General features: G+C 39.1%; 1 protein-coding gene across 6 annotated transcripts in view; it reads left to right on the plus strand.

The window, feature by feature from the left end:
* Window positions 1-18,197, plus strand: part of SLC36A4 (solute carrier family 36 member 4) — a 104,733-nt gene that overhangs the window by 13,334 nt on the left and 73,202 nt on the right. For all 6 annotated transcript variants that reach the window (XM_085536485.1, XM_085536486.1, XM_085536488.1 and 3 more), the window contains exons 8-9: window positions 712-810; window positions 13,990-14,159. In XM_085536485.1, coding sequence (XP_085392611.1) covers window positions 712-810; window positions 13,990-14,159 — 269 coding nt within the window. The remainder of the gene's footprint in view (window positions 1-711; window positions 811-13,989; window positions 14,160-18,197) is intronic.

The raw sequence follows: 18,197 nt of genomic DNA on the forward strand, positions 1-18,197 counted from the left end.
CTGAAAGTCAGAATTATCTTCTTATTTGGGGTAATAGGGCATCTTAACACTCAAGACACACTTAAACATATTTTTATGGTATTTTTGAAATAATGGATAATATTGCTGTACTTAAGATAATGAAAATATGGATTATAAAGTTTCTTGAGTCCTTGAGTGGAAGAGAGTGGAGTGCGCTCAAAACTGCAGAGGTCAGTCCATCCCAATGCAATGGAAGAAGAGTTTCAGAGTTTGTTTCTGGTGTTTCTCCAGTACAGTTACTTACTTAAGAACAGGTACCGCATTCTTCTGTCTCATAAGATGTTTTTTGATTTTTTTGGATTGCTGCTATTTTTAATGTTCTGAGGCTCTTGGAAATAGAACAGATTGAACTGGTGGCTGAAAACATATACAGAAATGTCTACGTTATAGAATGGTCTGGGTTAAAAAGGACCACAGTGATCATCCAGTTTCAACCCCCTGCTATTTGCAGGGTCACTAACCACCAGACCAGGCTGTCCAGGGCCACATCCAGCCTGGCCTTGAATGCCTCCAGGGTCTGGGCATCTGCAATCTTGGTTAGGAGGCAGAAGTTCCACACACGAGATAGGGGAAGTCTATTATTTTGTCAGGATCTGCTGATTTTTATTTCCTAGGGACTAAAGCAGCAATCAGAACTGTAGGAACAGTTGTTGTTATTTATGCAGCACTGTTTTGCTTTGTTTTCATTAGGATATAGCAGATCCTCAAAGACTGCCTCCCTTGGTTGGCTGGAAGAAATATCCGCTATTTTTTGGTACAGCAGTATTTGCTTTTGAAGGAATTGGTGTGGTAAGTTGTTATCATCGACTCTTCAAAATATGCCAGATGATGAAATATAAACAGTTTAAAGACTTTTGGTATTTATTTTTTCTTGTTGAAGCAATAATCTTCCAGGTATATGAAATGTGTTATAATTTGTCTAAGATAAAAGTTGAGGACAGAACATCCCTATAGAGAGGGGTATTTTAGTGGCTGCTGATTGCTAATGGAACACTTAGCATTTTCACATTTACAAGAACGTATGTAATACATAAATAGATAATGACAGCAAGGTAATAATAATTAGTACCTTCATATAACATTCAGCTAATAATATGATAAGACTGTAATTATAATTCAACAGCTTAGTTTGAAGTGATGGGTGCACAAAAAAACACCCAACCTGTTTCAGTGTCTGCCCTTATCTACTGAGGTCACTGAGGACAGAAAATGGTTTATTGTAAAAGTATCATTTGTCTGGCCTCAAAGTTTTCTATAGGGATGGCTTCATAGTAATGGTGATGACAAGAAAATGTCTCGAAATTTCCAAATATTGTTTTGACTTATGGACTCGTGACAGTGAATCTCGCTGTTTCCTGAAATATCTTAGATATTTATCACTCCTAAAATATGGTTTTCGAGATTGAGGGTTTTTTTTAAGCTCTTGTATTCATATCCTGCTGCATCAAAGGACTTTCTGATTGCATCTCACGCTAGCAAGGTTTGCAAGTAAGTAAGCATTTTTAAAAACAGCCAAAGAAGCACCTAGGGATGGTAGGTCATAATGTTTGTAAACTGTTCAGAATTTACTATATACACTGTATTTGTTATTACCATAGCTATGTACTTCACCATGTGCTGATATGTGCTTGAAACTAAAGCTAAAGAAATAGCAAAGACAAGGACACCAACAACAGAAAGAAATGAGGCCAAACCAAAATGCAGTACCCCCAAGACAACATGTATGTTATCTGAAATGATTATTGTTTCTCATTGGCATCGTGTGTTGGAAATTTCAAGTATCCTTTCATTTCTGGAGTATTCAGCTCTGAATTAAACCAGCAGAGCTGAATAGCGAAAGTCCTAACTCCGAGTATGTTATGAAATGTTTCCACAAAGTGGGTTTAGTGATGATGAATCTCCATTTCTCAGGCTGTTTTTCACTGTTTCCTAGACTGAACTGACTGATGTAGAGGTTTAGCTACAATGTGATTGCATGAACCTAAACATCTTTTTTCATGTCATCTGGAAGTTCTGCCGTAGCAAATGAACCTAGACTGTTTGATGCCCACGGCAGCTCTTGACCGAAAAAACAACAATGCAACAACAACCCCATCATCAGTTAATCTAACAGATTGAGCTGCGTTAAACTTAATGCTCCTAAGTTGTATGAGGGGTGATGTGAACAGTTTTTTTTGTTTGATGTGAGCAGTTTTGTCCTTTTACTGAATTTCAGGGAAGTTCACTTGTGACACGATTCCTACAGCAGAAATAAAGTTAGTCCTGTTAGAGGGCTGACTAACAGTAATGCACACTCAGCTGTGATGCTGAAACAGAGCTGCACTTCGATGTGCTTGCTATTCGTTGTTTGTTCAGTGTGAGTATTCTACAGAAGCAGGATCACTGCTGGTTGGTATAACGTACCTGCTGCAGCTTGCACTTGTCTTAGCAGCTGGGTGTTGATGATCTATCTGCTAATGGGAAGAGCTGTTAGCAGAGTAGGCAGTGATTTCTTAATGCTGAGCTGGGAAACAGGAATTGAGTGCTTAGTGTAGTAATGATGGGGATCCATTTGGGATTTCAGCACCTCTAAATTAATGTTTTAAGGTAAGGGTGACCTTGTGAAAATCGTACCGAATAGTGGCATAAACAGTGGTAGCTGTGGATGGATACAATAGATGGTTTTGGATGCATGGATTTGCATTAATCCTTAAAGCTTCAGTCTAGGAGGTCGTTATGTGTTGATCAGTAGACATCAAAATTCAATCCTTTATGGATCTCTTTATGGGCAGAGTGCTGCTGGGGATGGCGGAATGCGCTGCTGCTGCTTTCATCTGTGATACAGCTCCTCTCTGGTTGTGGGTTCCCTGCTCTGGATGAAGCTACCTGTGAAGTCACGAGGTTGATATTCAGGCCACAGAAAAGAAGAAAGTATAAACACCACTTTTTGAGTTCTGTAGCTGCAGGTGATAGATGGAACGAATGTTCACAGAATGTGTTATTTTGTTAGAATAGTGTTTGAGAGCATCTTTCATATTCCGTGGATGAGCGGATCTGTTTATATAAAGAATGTGAGGTTTCCGTGACTGAATTAAGAAGTAGTTTCAGACTGTGCTTCTGAGTAGACCTAAAATGCAGTTAAAACTATTCTTTAGAAGAGTATAAAACTGAAGCCTTCAGGCTTGGATATGTCTGCAGTGTTTCTGTGTGCAAGTGAGAACTGCATGATGTTGTACCTATGGAACCGCAGTTATAATTAATGAATACTGGGCAGTGAAATTGCAATTTACATTCTTGTCTGAGGTATAAAAACCAAATTCAAATAGGCAGGTGATATTTTAATACAAACTTCGGGGGAGAGGAGGAGGAGAAAGTAGGTTCATAAAGTTTAAACAATAAATAAGTATATATTATGCGTTGTGTATAAATATGCTCAGTTAATTTAGTATTGCTTTTTTGGAGTGCTGCACATTAATCAGGATAGCAGAGAGAAAGTGTTACTAAACAGTATTTACATGTTTAGAAAAGAAGTCTGATATTTCACCCTATTTCTTGAAGACATCTGTTAAAACTGCTTTTCAACTCGGTTATCACAGTTTTGCAGTAGGGAGGTAGGGTGGTATTTGTATACCCAGTGACAGGCTCTGGAATCCCCTTTGGCAGCAGCTCACCAATTCCAGGAGCTTTAAAAGGAGAAAACTAAGTGGATTATAATTTTTAAAGCGTTGGTATTTGGATTTTGAATGCGATGCAGATGAGCTTCTTAGGCCTATGGCATTGAGATAAAAGCCTCTCATTCTTAAATTCTTTTGCCAGAGTAGTAATATTGTTTTAAATAGTTAATGAATCCCAGTGGCTCTCTGTTCTGTTGTCAGACGGTGTTTGGCAGAAGCAGACATTTAACAGGTAACATGACATAGTCTCTGTATACTCGGGTCATCTCTAGATTGGAGTACATCAGTTTCATTGCTGTTTTTTCGAGACATCTGAGATGCAAAGGCTGTATCATCAGAGGTTGCTTTTAAATTTGGTCACCAAAATGTAGGCATCAGCAGTATTTGTTGACTGTATATGTGACCTCCTTGTAAATTTATATGGTAATTGTGAACTTTAAATGTCTTGTCAGTGAGAGGCATGCCAAAACTGCTGAACCTCTTTGTTTGACTCTCTTCTGAACATGCTTAAGAAGTGAGGAAGGAGGCAAAAGATTATAGATAAATGTCAAGAAAACAATGTTACAGGGTGTGTAGCAGATACAGTTTTTTGGTTAGAAACGGACATTCAAAGTCTCTTTCAGATTTATCTGAGTCTTGGTAAAAAGCTGGGCTCAGTGTTGGCTCTTGTGGAGATTTCACAGCAATGAGCAGCTCAGTGCTGCCATACAACTGTCCCACTTCTTTTCCTCAAAAGTGCAGAGGGAGAAAATATGATGGACCAAAAACTTGTGCCTGGAGATAAGGACAGGGACGTTACCATCCAAGTGCTTCCTCCTCTGTCCCTTCAGAGGCAGGGGGGATATTGAGAGGACCAGGAAAGCACATCTGATAATAAATGGCTGAGAGGATGGTGCCACAACAGGAATTTTGTTTTGTTTTGTTTTCTTCTTTTGACCATAGGACAGTTTATTCAGCACCTGGCAGAATGGCTGCAGATGGATCCTATCCGTCTCAAAGAGGGAATGGATCCTAGCAGGGCTCATTGAGAGGGTTTTAACCTAGGAATGGAGGGGAAGGGAATGAAACAAGGCTTGCTAGAGATGAGCCTGGGGGAATAATAATAATAGCACTGGGGACAAGGCCAGTGTCTAAGCAGATGTGCATCTACACAAATGCGCGCAGCATGGGCAGCAAACAGGAGGAGCTGGAAGCCACAGTGTGGTAGGCAAAGAGTGATTTAGTTGCCGTTACTGAAACATGGTGGGGTCACTCTTACAACCTGAGTGCTGCAATGGAGCTGTCTTGGGCAGATTGACCATGAAATAGTCGAGTTCTCAGTTCTTGGTTGTCAGGAATGAGGTCAGCAAGACTGCTACCCTGATTTTTGGCAGAGCAGTTGTTCAGCTGTTAAGGGCACTGGCAGGGAAGGTCCATGGGCAGTCAGTCCTGAAGGGCAGAGGAAGGCCTGTGTGTTTTAAGTAGGTGTGCAGTAAAGATGGAAAAAGACTTCTTACATTCATTGCACACATAATTGGGCAGTGCTGTAACTAATTTCAGGTAGAAACATTTTCTGTTATTGTTTTTTTCTTTCCATTTTGGTCCGGTTTTTCATCATCTATGTCCATTATCCAGTAATGAATTGCTGCTCTTTTGCACTCATTTGCAATTGTCTTAGGTATTTTCCTCCTTTCTAGTGTGTTCTCTGTGAGTACTGCTCTGCAATGGATTCAGTTGCCTAAGTGATATCTAACTATGAGTCTTCATTATATGCCTAATTGACATCATGGGGAAAAGCTTATTTACTTTGAGGGTGACAGAGCACTGGAACAGGCTGCCCAGAGAGTTGTTTTTTTAAATAGATGATGTTGTTGTACGGCTCAAAATACCAGCTATTAATATTTATGAATAAATATTGTGCTGAAAGAGCCCTTATCATCCACTGTTGAACACTCTGACAAATTTCAGTAGTGGTTCTCTAATATACACTGTGACTTAAAAATTGTACACCTGGAGGAGAGGTTTGTCGAGAGCAGGAGCAGAAAGTAGAAGACATAGAAAAGTGGCATGATGATGAAAGCAGTTAAAGAAGATTACACTAAAAAGTGGTGTGTTGTGTATTCTTACACTTGAACTGTTTTGAGTGCTTCATGGAGAGAGTGAATGTGTAGTTTAGAAGTCAGGGTGCTGTGCAATCATTTCAGATGAAAGTGTATGAAGCTTTCTGTTCTGAGGAAGGCAGAGTGGTCAGCGTCTTCCCTTCTCCTATATCAGATGGATTGATTTTCAGAACAGCACAGGTTTTTTGTTTTGATGGTATTGATGTTAAAATGTCAGATATGAGTCACAAAAACTGTTGATTTGCTTGGGTTTCTCTGGTGGGGTCCTTTTAGCTTTTAACTGTCTTGGTCCTGGGGGGTGTATTGCTGTTCTCCATGCATCTTCCATATATTCTCCATGGATTCTTTCCCCATCAGTAAGCATCTGTTGAATTACTGTATATTTCACAAATGAATTTATTAGGCTTATATTCCTTCTATTCTTTTGTTGCTGGAGATAATATCACCCCAGATAAATATTTATCCTCTGAAATAATGAGGTTAATTTTATCTTTGTGTTAAGAAAATTTGTTTCTAAACTTGTTGGTTGTATTGACTTAAGAAACCAAAGCTAATATTTATGGAAAACATTAAGATCATCAAGCTCTTACCGTGTGTGAATGCATCTTATAAGCTGCGTTGTAAGTAAAGTGATTAAGAAAAAGGGGCTAATACCTCTGGATAGATATATTTCTCTTCTAGAGTTGTGAATCTTTGTAGGGTCCTTAATCTTGTTTATTTATAATGATGCTACTTAGTCCTTGAAGGAAAACATTGCGACCTGTTTTCACTTGTACAGTCATGGAGTGGTCTCAGCCCCATGAAAGACCTGGGAATAGCACGGAATCACAGAGTGTCTGAGGTGGGAGTTGACCTCAGGGTCTGCCTCCTCCAGCCTCTGCTGTAGCAGGGACAGCCAAAGCAGCATGCCCAGGACAGTGCCCTGGCTGCTTTGGAAGATCTCCAAGGAGGAGGCTCTACAAACTATCTGAGCAAACTGTGCCAGTGCTCCATCACCTGCACAACACAGAAGTGCCTCCTGGTGTTCTGAAGGAACCCCCTCTACTCCAGTTTGTGCCCATTGCCCCTTGTCCTGGCACTGGGCACCACTAAAAATAGCCTGACTTCATTCTCACTGTACACTCTCTTCAGGTATTTATAGGCATTGTTGAGATCTCTGTGAGCATCTTCTTCTCTGGGCTGAACAGACCCAGCTCTTTCAACCAGTCCTCTTAGGAGAAGTCCTATGAAGAGCTTCAGTCTGCTCATTACCTTTGTGACCTTCCACTGGACTCTATGCAGTATGTCTAGGTTCATTTCATTCAGAAATGAAAGTAGGACTCAAGGTGCGACCTCACTAGTGCTGAGGGGAAGAATCGTGTCCCTTGACCTGCTAGTTATACTTTGGTTAATGCAGCCCATTAGCCTTCTGAGGAGCAAGGGCACTTTGCTGATTCATGTTCAACTTGGTGGCTCCCAGACTCTTTTTCTGCAGAGCTGTTTTCTGGATAGGTGCCCCTTCCATGTCCTGGTGTCTGGAGTAGTTTCTGCCCAGGTACAGGAGTTAGTACTTTTCCTTGTTAAACATCGTGAGTTTCCCATCAACCCACCTTCCCAATCTGTCAAGGTCCTTCTGGATAGAAGTGTGACTCTAATTAGGAAGCCACTACCCTGAGTTTTATGTTTACTAGGAATTTTCTGAGGGTACACTTGAGTCTGCTGATGTAGATCATGGATGAAGTTGTTAAAGAGGACTGGAGCTATTATGCACCACTGGGGTGCTCTGCTTGTTACTTGTTTCCAATTTGACTTTTCACTACTGACTTGTAACCTCTGGATGTGGCCTTTCAGAAAGGTTTTAATCCACCTTACTATCTGCCCATCCTTCCACAGCTTTTCCACAAAGTTCTGATGGGTAACAATGTCAGAATCCTTACTGAATACCAGAAAGACAATGTTCACTGCTCTTCCCTCATCTATCAGGCTGGTGATTTCATTACAGAAGCTCATCATGTTGATCAGACGTGAATCACCCATTGGTGAATCCATGCTGACTATCCCTGATTTTCTGCTCCTTCATGTGCCTAGAAATGGTTTCCAGGATTAACTCCTCCATCACCTTCCCAGGTATTGAGGTGAGGCTCATTAATTTTCCAGGTCTTCCTTCTTGTGCTCCTTTAAGATAAGAGCGACATTTACTTTTCTCCCACATACATGTTGTACTGGAGGACATGGTTTAGTGGGGAAATTCTGGCGGTAGGTGGATGATTGAACTGGATGATCTTAAAGGTCTTTTCCAGCCTTGGTGATTCTAAAAGGTGTTTTGTGAAGCTGTGAATGCTTTTTTTCAAAGCATTTGCATTGAAGTGTGGTTCATACATTGGCAACTGTCTACTAAAGAAGCAGATTTGGATGACTGAGAATTTGTTATTGCAATGGAATATACTCTTCTGCAACATTTTTTGTGTTTCTAAAACATTTTCTTTTATCACTTATCCTTGTAGAGGTTTGAGACTAGCGTAAGTTATAGAGGATGTTAGAATATACTGTTTTATAGTCTATTGAGTACAGTTCTAAATGCAACACAGTGGGGAAAAATAAAACTGAAGTGTATGGCTGGAAGTGCCTGATTAATTAAGAACATAACTTTTGTATTGGTATATATCTTACAGCAGGACGACAAAGCCTGTAACACTTGAATAAATTTGACAGGCCAAATACCTTAAAATATTATTGGGTGCATTTTAGTTTTACTTTGTAGTTTTTCTTATATGTTGTAGAGAAATATTCTGGATTTTATTCCTGAATAAAATTAAGACATGGTAATGTGCAGAGTGATGTAACTTCTGTTACATCAGAGCAAGCTAAAGTTTGAATAAATGTCATAAAGGGGAGATGAATAAAGTCTTAAGCATTTATTCTATATAAAACATTTTGTCATCTAGAGGAATGCTGATGGGCTGGAGAGGTGAACTGGGAGAACTGTAAAGAATTGTGGTGAAGTTCAATATGTGAAGCACCTAGTGCTGAGGAATCATAGAATCATAGGATTACTCAGGTTGGAAAAGACCTCAAAGATCATCAAGTCCAACCACAGCCTGACCATAGTACCCTTACTAGGTTCATAGGGGAGGAGCACTTCAGACATTAATTCATGCTGGGGGCAACACATCTGGAAGGGAGCCTGGCAGAAAAGGAGCTGGTATTTGGGATTCCAGCTGGACACCAAATTGAACATGAGTCAGCAATGTGCCTAAGCTGTATTAGGGAAATATAATCAGCAGGTCAAGAGAGACGGTTCTTCCCTTTTCAGCACTGGAGAGGCCATCCCTGGGGTGCAGCATACAGTTCTGGGTTCTCGGTACAAGAAGGACTGGGATATACTTGGACACACTGGAAAGTGTCCACAGTGGGACACTAAGATGTTGAAGGGGCTGGACATCTTTCCTGCAAGGAGAAGCTGAGAGATCTGAGTCTGTTCCGCTTGTAGAAGAAGAGGAGGCTCAGAGGTGACCTCAGGAAGTTGAACAGGAGTTAAGCACTGGATTCTGCTCCGGGAATGGGGCAAATATGGGTATATGTTCAGATTGGAGGATGAAATGATGGAGAACAGCCCAGCAGAAGGGATCTCAGGTTTCTGTTTGTTGGAAAGTTGAATATGAGACTGTCACGGTATAATCTCAAGTACTGTGTGCCGTTTTGGATGCCACAGTGTAGTCTTCTTGGAGATCTTCTTCCAAAGCTGTCTGGAAATGGATGGCTCTGGATGCTGTTGCTGGGGTCAGAGAAGGCCAAGAGGTTATTTCCCACTCTGTGATTCTGTACATTAGTATAGGATATGAGCAAGAACAGACAAGTGAAACAAAGCAGGCTGAGTAGAAGTTAGGTAGTAGAATTTGCATTTGTATACCTTGAATATTTTCATATTTTCATATCAGCTTTATCGGTGTTTTGTTTTATAAAGTAGTCGTAAGGAAAATTATCTTTATGCAGGTGGACATGATTATAGGTACATATGAGAGAATAGAGGGGCAGTGAAGGGGCAGAATCCACTTGGATATTGAGCTATTATCCTTTAACCTGGAATGCTCATTTAAAATCAGTAAGGGAGGGAGGATGGCTTCTTGTCATTTTTTGTGGCAGTTCATGAAAAATGGAAAGATGAGCATATTTAAGCATACACATCTGTTACAGAGCTATTCATGACAAGATTAGTTTTCAGTCGCAGTGACAATTAAATCAATCTGATTATCTGCAGGCTGAATTCTTGTGTTCCTCTTATTTTTTGCTGGGTAATGAAAAATATACAGTTGAGTTTTCTAATTAGAAAGCTCCAGTCCCCTGGAGCTTACTTCTAAAAGGTGAAGTCTAATTGCAACCAGAATATTCAAGTCAAGTAGTGAGGAGACAGTGTTATTTGTGGGGAATGATTCTAGCTACTGTGAGCAGCTTGAAATGAAAGGGTAGATGCTTCACATGATTTGTGATCGTAGATTAGGCAGGTTATTTCTAATACTAGATTATGCTGCTTTGCCAGTAAGGTGTGAATAGTTTTAAATTAATCTTTTGGTGGATTAAGGGGAGGTGGATTTCTTGTAAGGTTATTATCTTGGAAATTAAGAAATCAAAAGTTAATAGTCTTTAAAGGAATCAAGCATTAAGTTCTAAGTAAGATATCTTTCACAAAGCACGTGTCTCACAAATGACAGTTATCTCTCTAAAACAGATGGCAGAGAAAAAGAAAGAAAATTGATTAACTGCAAGGAAAAAAAAGGTGGAAAATAAAAATTAAGTAAATTATCAGATTTCGTCTAGAATAACTAATTTTGTAGGTATTTAGGGCTGTGACGGGGAGCTGCTGTGAATAGATCTGAAGAGTGGGGAAGAACTAGATTAATGATACTGTCTGATAGAGCAGAAATATTGTTCGAGTGAGTGGACAGCAGCACTGAAGCCTTGGCATGAGTTACTGAACGAATGCAACATTTCTCTTGAGAGAATCTGTTCTGATGCAAGAATGGGACAGGTAGAGGGAATTGGAGATGAGTTTTTGCTCCTTCAGTGCCCTTTGATCATCTTGTTCAGGTGTCAGCTTTTTAAGAAAACCATTTAAAGAACTGAAGAGTGAAATTAATTTCTGGTTCCAGGAAAAAAAAAAAAAAAGGACAAGAAAAATAATGTTCAGCTTCAGTGTTTCAGAAGGAAGTTAAAGAAAGAAACTCAAAAGCATTTTCAAAAAGATTCTTATCTCTATGGTGGGTAGTTAAAATGTTAGGCAACAGAAACTATACAGGAACCAAAAGGAAATTCAGAATGAAAATCTCTGCAGCAGCTGCCCATGAGCGGCACAGGAAGAACAAACTGTAGCTTGTGTCACACCTCCATTCAGCCCTTGTCTGCATCTGAACCGTTTTGGACATCTTCCACCTTCTCTGTTCTCTGGGAAGGGAGTGGAAACTATTTTACAGTTTGCCCCATCCCTGGAGGTGCTCAAGGCCGGGTTGGATGGGCACTGGGCAGCCTGAGCTGATGGGGGGCAACCAGCCCATGGCAGGGGGTTGGAACTGGGTGGACTTTAAGGTCCCTTTGAACTGAAGTTGTTCTGTGACCCTATGATGATGAATTTAATGTAAAGCACAGTGTATGTGTAAAACGTCACTACTGATAATAATTATTTATTAAAATGTGTTACCTTGCACTGTGCAGTCATATAAGCATCTTTGTTTGTTAAATTGTTCTTCAGTATGATTGTCACCAGTATGTGTCATAAATATACATTATTTTGCTATTTAATTGACGATATGGCCAAAAAGGAAGAAGTTTGTTTCTCTCCTGCAATTTTTATGAGTAGTCTGCCAAGAAATCGGGATGGCTTTTTTTGTTTGTTTAAAGGAATTGAAGAGCGAAAAGGACCCCATAGTAAATGAAATCATAATGGATAACCCAATGGTACCAGTGACGGGTCTTTGGTTTGAGCTCCCTGTGACAGTGACACCACAAGATGTATCTGCTACCTGGGCAAGCAATTGCTACTGCAGTTCTATAGGGTTAATATAGGTTGGAGTAAGAACTTAATGCAACAGTTAAACTTACCAGGACTCCTGGAAGCTGTAGAACATCTTAGAATTTAGGCAGAAAATGTGTAGTATTTGTAACTACCAGAGGATTAACAGGCATGCAACAAATCAGCAGGCCCAAATGCTACCTGTTGATTCTTTGTACCAGAATATTTTGTAGGAATATAGAATGGGAAAACTCAGGTGACAGGATAAATAACCTATGATTACTTCCATTCTTCAAAGTTCTTAATAAGCAGTTAGGGTAAAACAATCCAATCTCAATTCAGGACAACAAAATCTGAAGTGTTTTCTGTCCTATCTGGCAGTTCTTCATGTGAAATACAAAAATACAACTTGATGGGCACTGCGCTGTCCCAGAAACTTAATCCTTTTAGAGGAATGAGTGTCTTTGCCTCTGTGACAGTAAATTTAATATCTGTGGCTTCATGTCTCCTTTTGTGTTTTGTTATTTTTTTCAGTCATTTAATAATTAAGTTTTTAAGTGCTTCTTGGCTTAAATTTTGCCATCTCCTCAACAAGATTCAGTTACAGCGCAAGCTCCTGTTGCTTACTGGGGGAAAAATTTAGCAGTGGAAGCTCTGAGGATGAAGATTCTCAGTTAATGCATTTCATTAATTGGGGATGAGCAGAAAACTTGGAAAAATTTGTCTCCAAATTTGCATCTTTTTAGAGATCTGTTCCTAACTAAAGATTGTTCCCAACTAAAATCACCTCATTGAGATTTCCAGTGTGTGAGAAATACAACATGGGATGGATAAATAGTTGTGATGTTCAGTGGTAGGTCAGGAAGTTTCAGTGGGTGAACATGAAGGATGGTTACTGTGGAGAAAATAATATGGCAGCAATTCATATATAGTTTCTGTTTACTTATTTGGGGAAACCTGCATTTTATTGTAATGTGTATTTATTAAATTGAAGGGTAAATTTTCATGCATTTAAATCACAAAAAGGAGAGTAGCTCTTAAAGGATGGCCCTGTTGCACTGAATGTCTGTATTAAGACTCACGTCAGTAGAACCCAGGAGTGTAAAGCTACTTTAATTCACAGTGCTGTACCAATTGCAGAATATGAGCTACCTGCCTTCTTGAAGATAAGCTGAGCTGCATTTTTAATTCTGCTGACTGTACTGGCTAGATCTTTATTATCCATCTTTATTACAGAAGCTTAGACATTTTACTTATGTAGACCTAGAAAATCAGCTGTCTTAATGTTGAACCATATCCCGTATTAGTGAACTGAGGTGAGTGTAGACTTGAGAAAGATATGAGAAAAGCATGCTTGTCTAGGAATATCTGCATACCTTCAGTTTGCATCTTCATTATAGCAACCAAGGCTCTGTTACACTGCTGAAACTCAAGGTGAGAGCAGCAGAACTATTTGGCACTTACTCTGTGTTATTTGCATTTCCTGCCCTGCTTTGAAATTCTGTGTTGGTGGCTGAAAAATCACTGTGTATGTTTTCCTATGTCCTACATAATACATGTAAAGGAGGTGCAGTCATGGTTGCAGTGCCTGCTTCTTCGCTTTGAACTGATGAGCTTAGCAAGCTTGCTTGGCTGCAGTTGAAACTCAAAGCACCTATTGGTACATTTAGGAAAAGCAGCTTTCAGTATGCCTGGCCATATCAATGTCAGCAAAATGAGAAACAGCATCGGCCCATGTTCTGGTAGTTCATGGATTCAAGGGAGTGCCAAGGCTGACTGCTGAGCATAAGTGCAAATCACTTGCACGATTGGTTTGTCTGTGATGAAGACTACCAGTGCAGTCATAATGGGAAAAAGAAGATTACTCTTGGATACTGAGCATAATCTCTTTAAAAATATACCAAAATCATGATACTGGTACTGTGTATACATTTTCATCTGGGCATCATCAGTTTCTCTTTTCTAACATCAGTTTCTCTTTTTATTAACCTATAAATACTGCTTTATATATTCAAAGTTATGCTGTTTTCCAGCCAAGACTGGTGCTCTTCAGTAGTCGACTGAATATTTCCACTGTGTATACAGTAAAGCTTCAAGACTGTGAAACGTTATTGTAGAGCAATCATGTTTATTGATAACAACTCTTTAAATTTCATAAACCATCTCTGAAAGGGGGGAGAAAACAGTTTTATTGTGAGGATATAAAATGTGGTTTTTCTCCCTGTGTTTCCAGGTGCTCCCATTGGAAAACAGAATGAAGGACACTGCACGTTTCCCACTGGCACTGAACATTGGCATGGGGATTGTTATGACCTTATATATCTCATTAGCCACTCTCGGGTATCTGCGCTTTGGGGATGAAATTAAAGGCAGCATAACATTAAACCTACCACAGGATCAGTGGTAAGTGGGAATGTGACTTCAGAGCCCTTAATCTCCACATGCAGAGCCCTTAATCTCTTACATGCTGAAGAGGTACTAAAGACTTTTACCCAGTTAGAATTCATAGTTCTTTATCCACCTGTGTCTGCATGCATGTGATAATTCTTACAGTCATTGTGCAGTTTTAATGTTTTCCAAAAGTTATGTTTCATTGTGTGATTCTAGTGATAAATACACGAAGTAACATGTGTCATGAAGGATGAAGGGGCTTTTTGCTTGCTGGAATTCTCATTTATCTGTTATTTTTGCTTTGTTTATGTGGCATTACTGCATAAACTTTGTTTGACGAGGTTCTGTTTCTTGAGGCATGTTGCTCATAATATATATTTAATTGTGGCCTTTCATTAGGAATTCGCACACATTAATAACCAGAAGTCTTCAAATGCTGTATCCCTTTCTGTCTGTATGATGCATCTGAAAGGGAAATTACTTCTGTTTGCAGTAGCAAACAGTATTAATCTTTGATGAGATTAGTGAAACTTCTGTTTTAAGCGGTAGCTCTGAGTTTCTTTGTTGAAGTTGAAATTTATTTGCTCTCTACGATGAGTTCTGTTAAAAGAAGAGAAGGAAGAGGGATGCAGAATAAGGCAAAATTTCTCGCTGTCTTTTTATGTTGCTTTTTGTGAAGCTCGGGCAAACAGGATGAACTTTATTAGCTGCTGTCTAACAGGGCTATTCAAATAGGAATTTTCAAATAGCTCTTGGCTACAGTGCAGATGTGATGATATTTATCCTCATGCCTTTACAGACCTAATACAAAGAAAGAGATAATAAAAGAGATGGAAACTGGTGCTCTATAAGGAGGGAATTGACATTATAAGCTAATAGCCTCAGAGCAGCTGCTCAGGGCTCAGATGTAGAGATAACAAATAGTCTGTTTTCCTCTTACCCTGGATGGTATCCCAGAGCACCAGGCAGAACTAGGAGAAGCAGCTCAGGGTACACCCATGGGTTATGATGCGCGATGTTATCTATAGCTTTGCAGTACTTAGGGTCTACTTAAAACGTTATTGCTGAGCAAATGTGTGCAATTAACTGTGCTATCAAAACAAATTTCCAGTGAACCATATGTTGGTATTTTGTTATTTGGTCCTCGCGTAAAAGCCAATAAGCAGCTGGATTGAATGCAAGAAGCAGAGAAGTTTTTATAAGAAAGTGGCTGTGCAAAAGAGTTTGGATTGTAGCTGAGCAATGAGATTTGGTTTATGTGTTTAATTTCAGCTGGGCAATCCCTGTCTTTTGTGATAAAAATAACTGACATTCTGCTGCTTTCTGAGTTTTATTTGATGCGTGTGCAAAAAAGCTGTCCGGAAGGTATATATGGGCCCTAGATCAGTTAAGTCTTTAAGCTCAGTTCAAATAAAAGACTGCTCCTACTCTGGCCAGGTCGGAGCCTCCAGATAAGAGACTTTTTACACTTCCAATTTAGAATGTGTTTTGGAAGGCAAAGCGTTGTCCAACATACTAAGTAAAATATGGGGGTTTTAATATTTTGCGTTTTCTGGTCATCTTTAACATCCACTTCCTTATGAAGTCTATTTTAGTACATCACATTTTTTTTTTTTTTTCTGCACAGTTATTTATCTGGTTTGGAATAGATTAATAATAACTTCTCATGCCCTTGGAATTATGTGGAGGAACTGGTTCCCAGTTTTTTTCCAGTAAGAGGTGCAATAAAGTGCAGACTGATGAGAGGTGCACTTTTCTTAATTTCTTCCAGAATCTATCAATGTTGTAGAATTCTTTATAAAGGTAACCTATGGACCGTCTTTATCTGATTGCACTGTAGTAGCAAATTGCCAGTGAGTTCAATTTAGTAATGCAAAAGAATGATTTCCTATATTGAACAATATGAGTCCCTGTAAGGTGAGAAAAGTAGTGCAGTGGAGGCACATTCTTTGAACTGCTGTGTATCTCTGTGTATCTCAAGCTTTGAATCCTCTTGCTGAAGTTCTCTTTGTCTTATTTTATTTATTGTGAAGTTTTGGGATGGATGACCTGAAGACTGAGGATTAATGGTTAATTGAGGCTAGCTGGAAGGTTTTTTTTTGCTTTTTTTTTAAGCTATCCTGTGTACACCCCAATGTGTGGAATCTGAGCAGTGATGCAGCTGCGCCTATCTATTTTGTCTGAATTTCTTAAAGCTTCTGAGCAACCAAAAAAGCAAATTACCAAAGCAGTGCCTTCTAAATTACATGGGGACTTTAATGGTATAATAGTTTTTACTATCCCTTTAAAATATGCCTTTAGAACTTGGTGTAGCTGTGTATGATAATGGTCAAATATTTGATACCAATAATTTAGTTTCTGTTAGTCACAGTGAATTTTTCTTTCCACGGATAGGCACTTGTAATTACTTCGCTATATTTGTTCAGATAATAAAAATTACTGACTTCTTTTTGTTGTTTTTAGCAGCCCTTTGTTGTCATCAAAACTCAAGAGAAAACTTGATGAACTGTCTTGTAGATGTGAGGGGAGAAGCACTGCAGGCTGGACTGATAGGGCTATTAAAGATCATCCACTACATTCCTCTGCTCAGAATCGCTCCAGCGTAACAAAACCATGACTCTTGTATAGCACATCCTTCAAAATACTGAATGACGGAGTCTATAATCCCCCAGGCAGTTATCTGGGACAGCATTTCATTTTTTCTTCTGTTTGAAGGCCTTTCCTAACACTGAAATAAACCTCTCTAGCTGCCATTTAAGCCTACTGGTATTATCATCACTTTTGTTTGAACATGGCTGAGGGTTTCAGCCTTGTCCAGCAGTCTCAACTTTCTGAAGGAGTTTGTTTTACCTTCTCTCAGTATTACCTATTCTAGACTAAAGAATCCTCGTCTTCAAGCTTTCCCAATAGGTCATGCTTTCTAAACTTCTAATTAGTCTCATAATAGTTTTCTCTCTAATAGTTACATATTATTTAAGTGCAATTTTACCAAATCAGTCCCTTCCTAATGCTGAACACTTGATGTGTGTTTGGATTATATTTCCTTCAAATATTACAGGATACTGTGGAAAAGGTAAATATCACAGATACATTTTTTAATTTGTCCACCTTTTCTGAAGGCTCTATTTCAGTTTAAGTGTCCTATCACATATACCTCATTATGGAATCTTACCCTATTGTTTTTCCAACACTTCCTCCAATTTGTGGAAGTTATTCTGAATTGGAAATGTGACTTCTCTCATGCTTGCACATTACTGTGTTCAGTAACATCAAAAGATGTATGATATGTATTCTTTACCTCCAGTTTCATTAATAAAATAAATTAATAACAAGTTCAGTACAGATTTGGATGGAATCACATTGCAGTTTTCCTCTTTTGAAACTGAACCTTGTACTGTTGTTTAGACCATCTCAAGGAAACATGCCATTACCTCGCTAAGTCTTGACTGCCTGCCAGCCCATGTCATATTCGTTTCATTAAAATGAAAAAGGTTCCTGGCTAGTTGTTCAGCTTAGAGGCAGGTTCAAATGCAAGCTTATATTCTAAGGTATTTCTGAAGTTTTTGATTTAAAGAAAAAGAAAGAAGTAAAACATCTCCTTTGATTAGAATAATTTTCACAGTAACATATTGTTACGTATTCTGCCAGTCCATAAGACTGGACGGTTTGGAGTTGTTGACCATGATACTCATTGTTTTTTGTTATAAAATCCCTGAAGTCTTGTGTCAGATGATATTTTGCTACAAACCAGCATTTTTTCCCCTATATTACTGACTTTTGGTGCTGTGGCCACAACTTACAGGTTGACAGCCTCAAAAAATCTGATCCAACCCAACAACAAAATTCCTCAAAGTTTTTCTCTTTTCTGACGTGGCACAGTGATTTAATGGTGTTCTGTATTCTGTGTGTTTGAAGGGGAGGTTATAGACTGCAAGCAAATTGGGTTTATGGATATTTTCCAGCCTAAGAAAGCACTCCTTCCAGTTTTGCTAAATAAAGTTGCATGGGATGTCCTCTCCCCAGTGTGAAAAGATTTTTAAGGAATACACA

The sequence above is a fragment of the Coturnix japonica genome, chromosome 1 (assembly GCF_054131305.1).
Source record: "Coturnix japonica strain WE chromosome 1, WE-NBRP24, whole genome shotgun sequence".
Taxonomy (NCBI): Eukaryota; Metazoa; Chordata; class Aves; order Galliformes; family Phasianidae; genus Coturnix; species Coturnix japonica.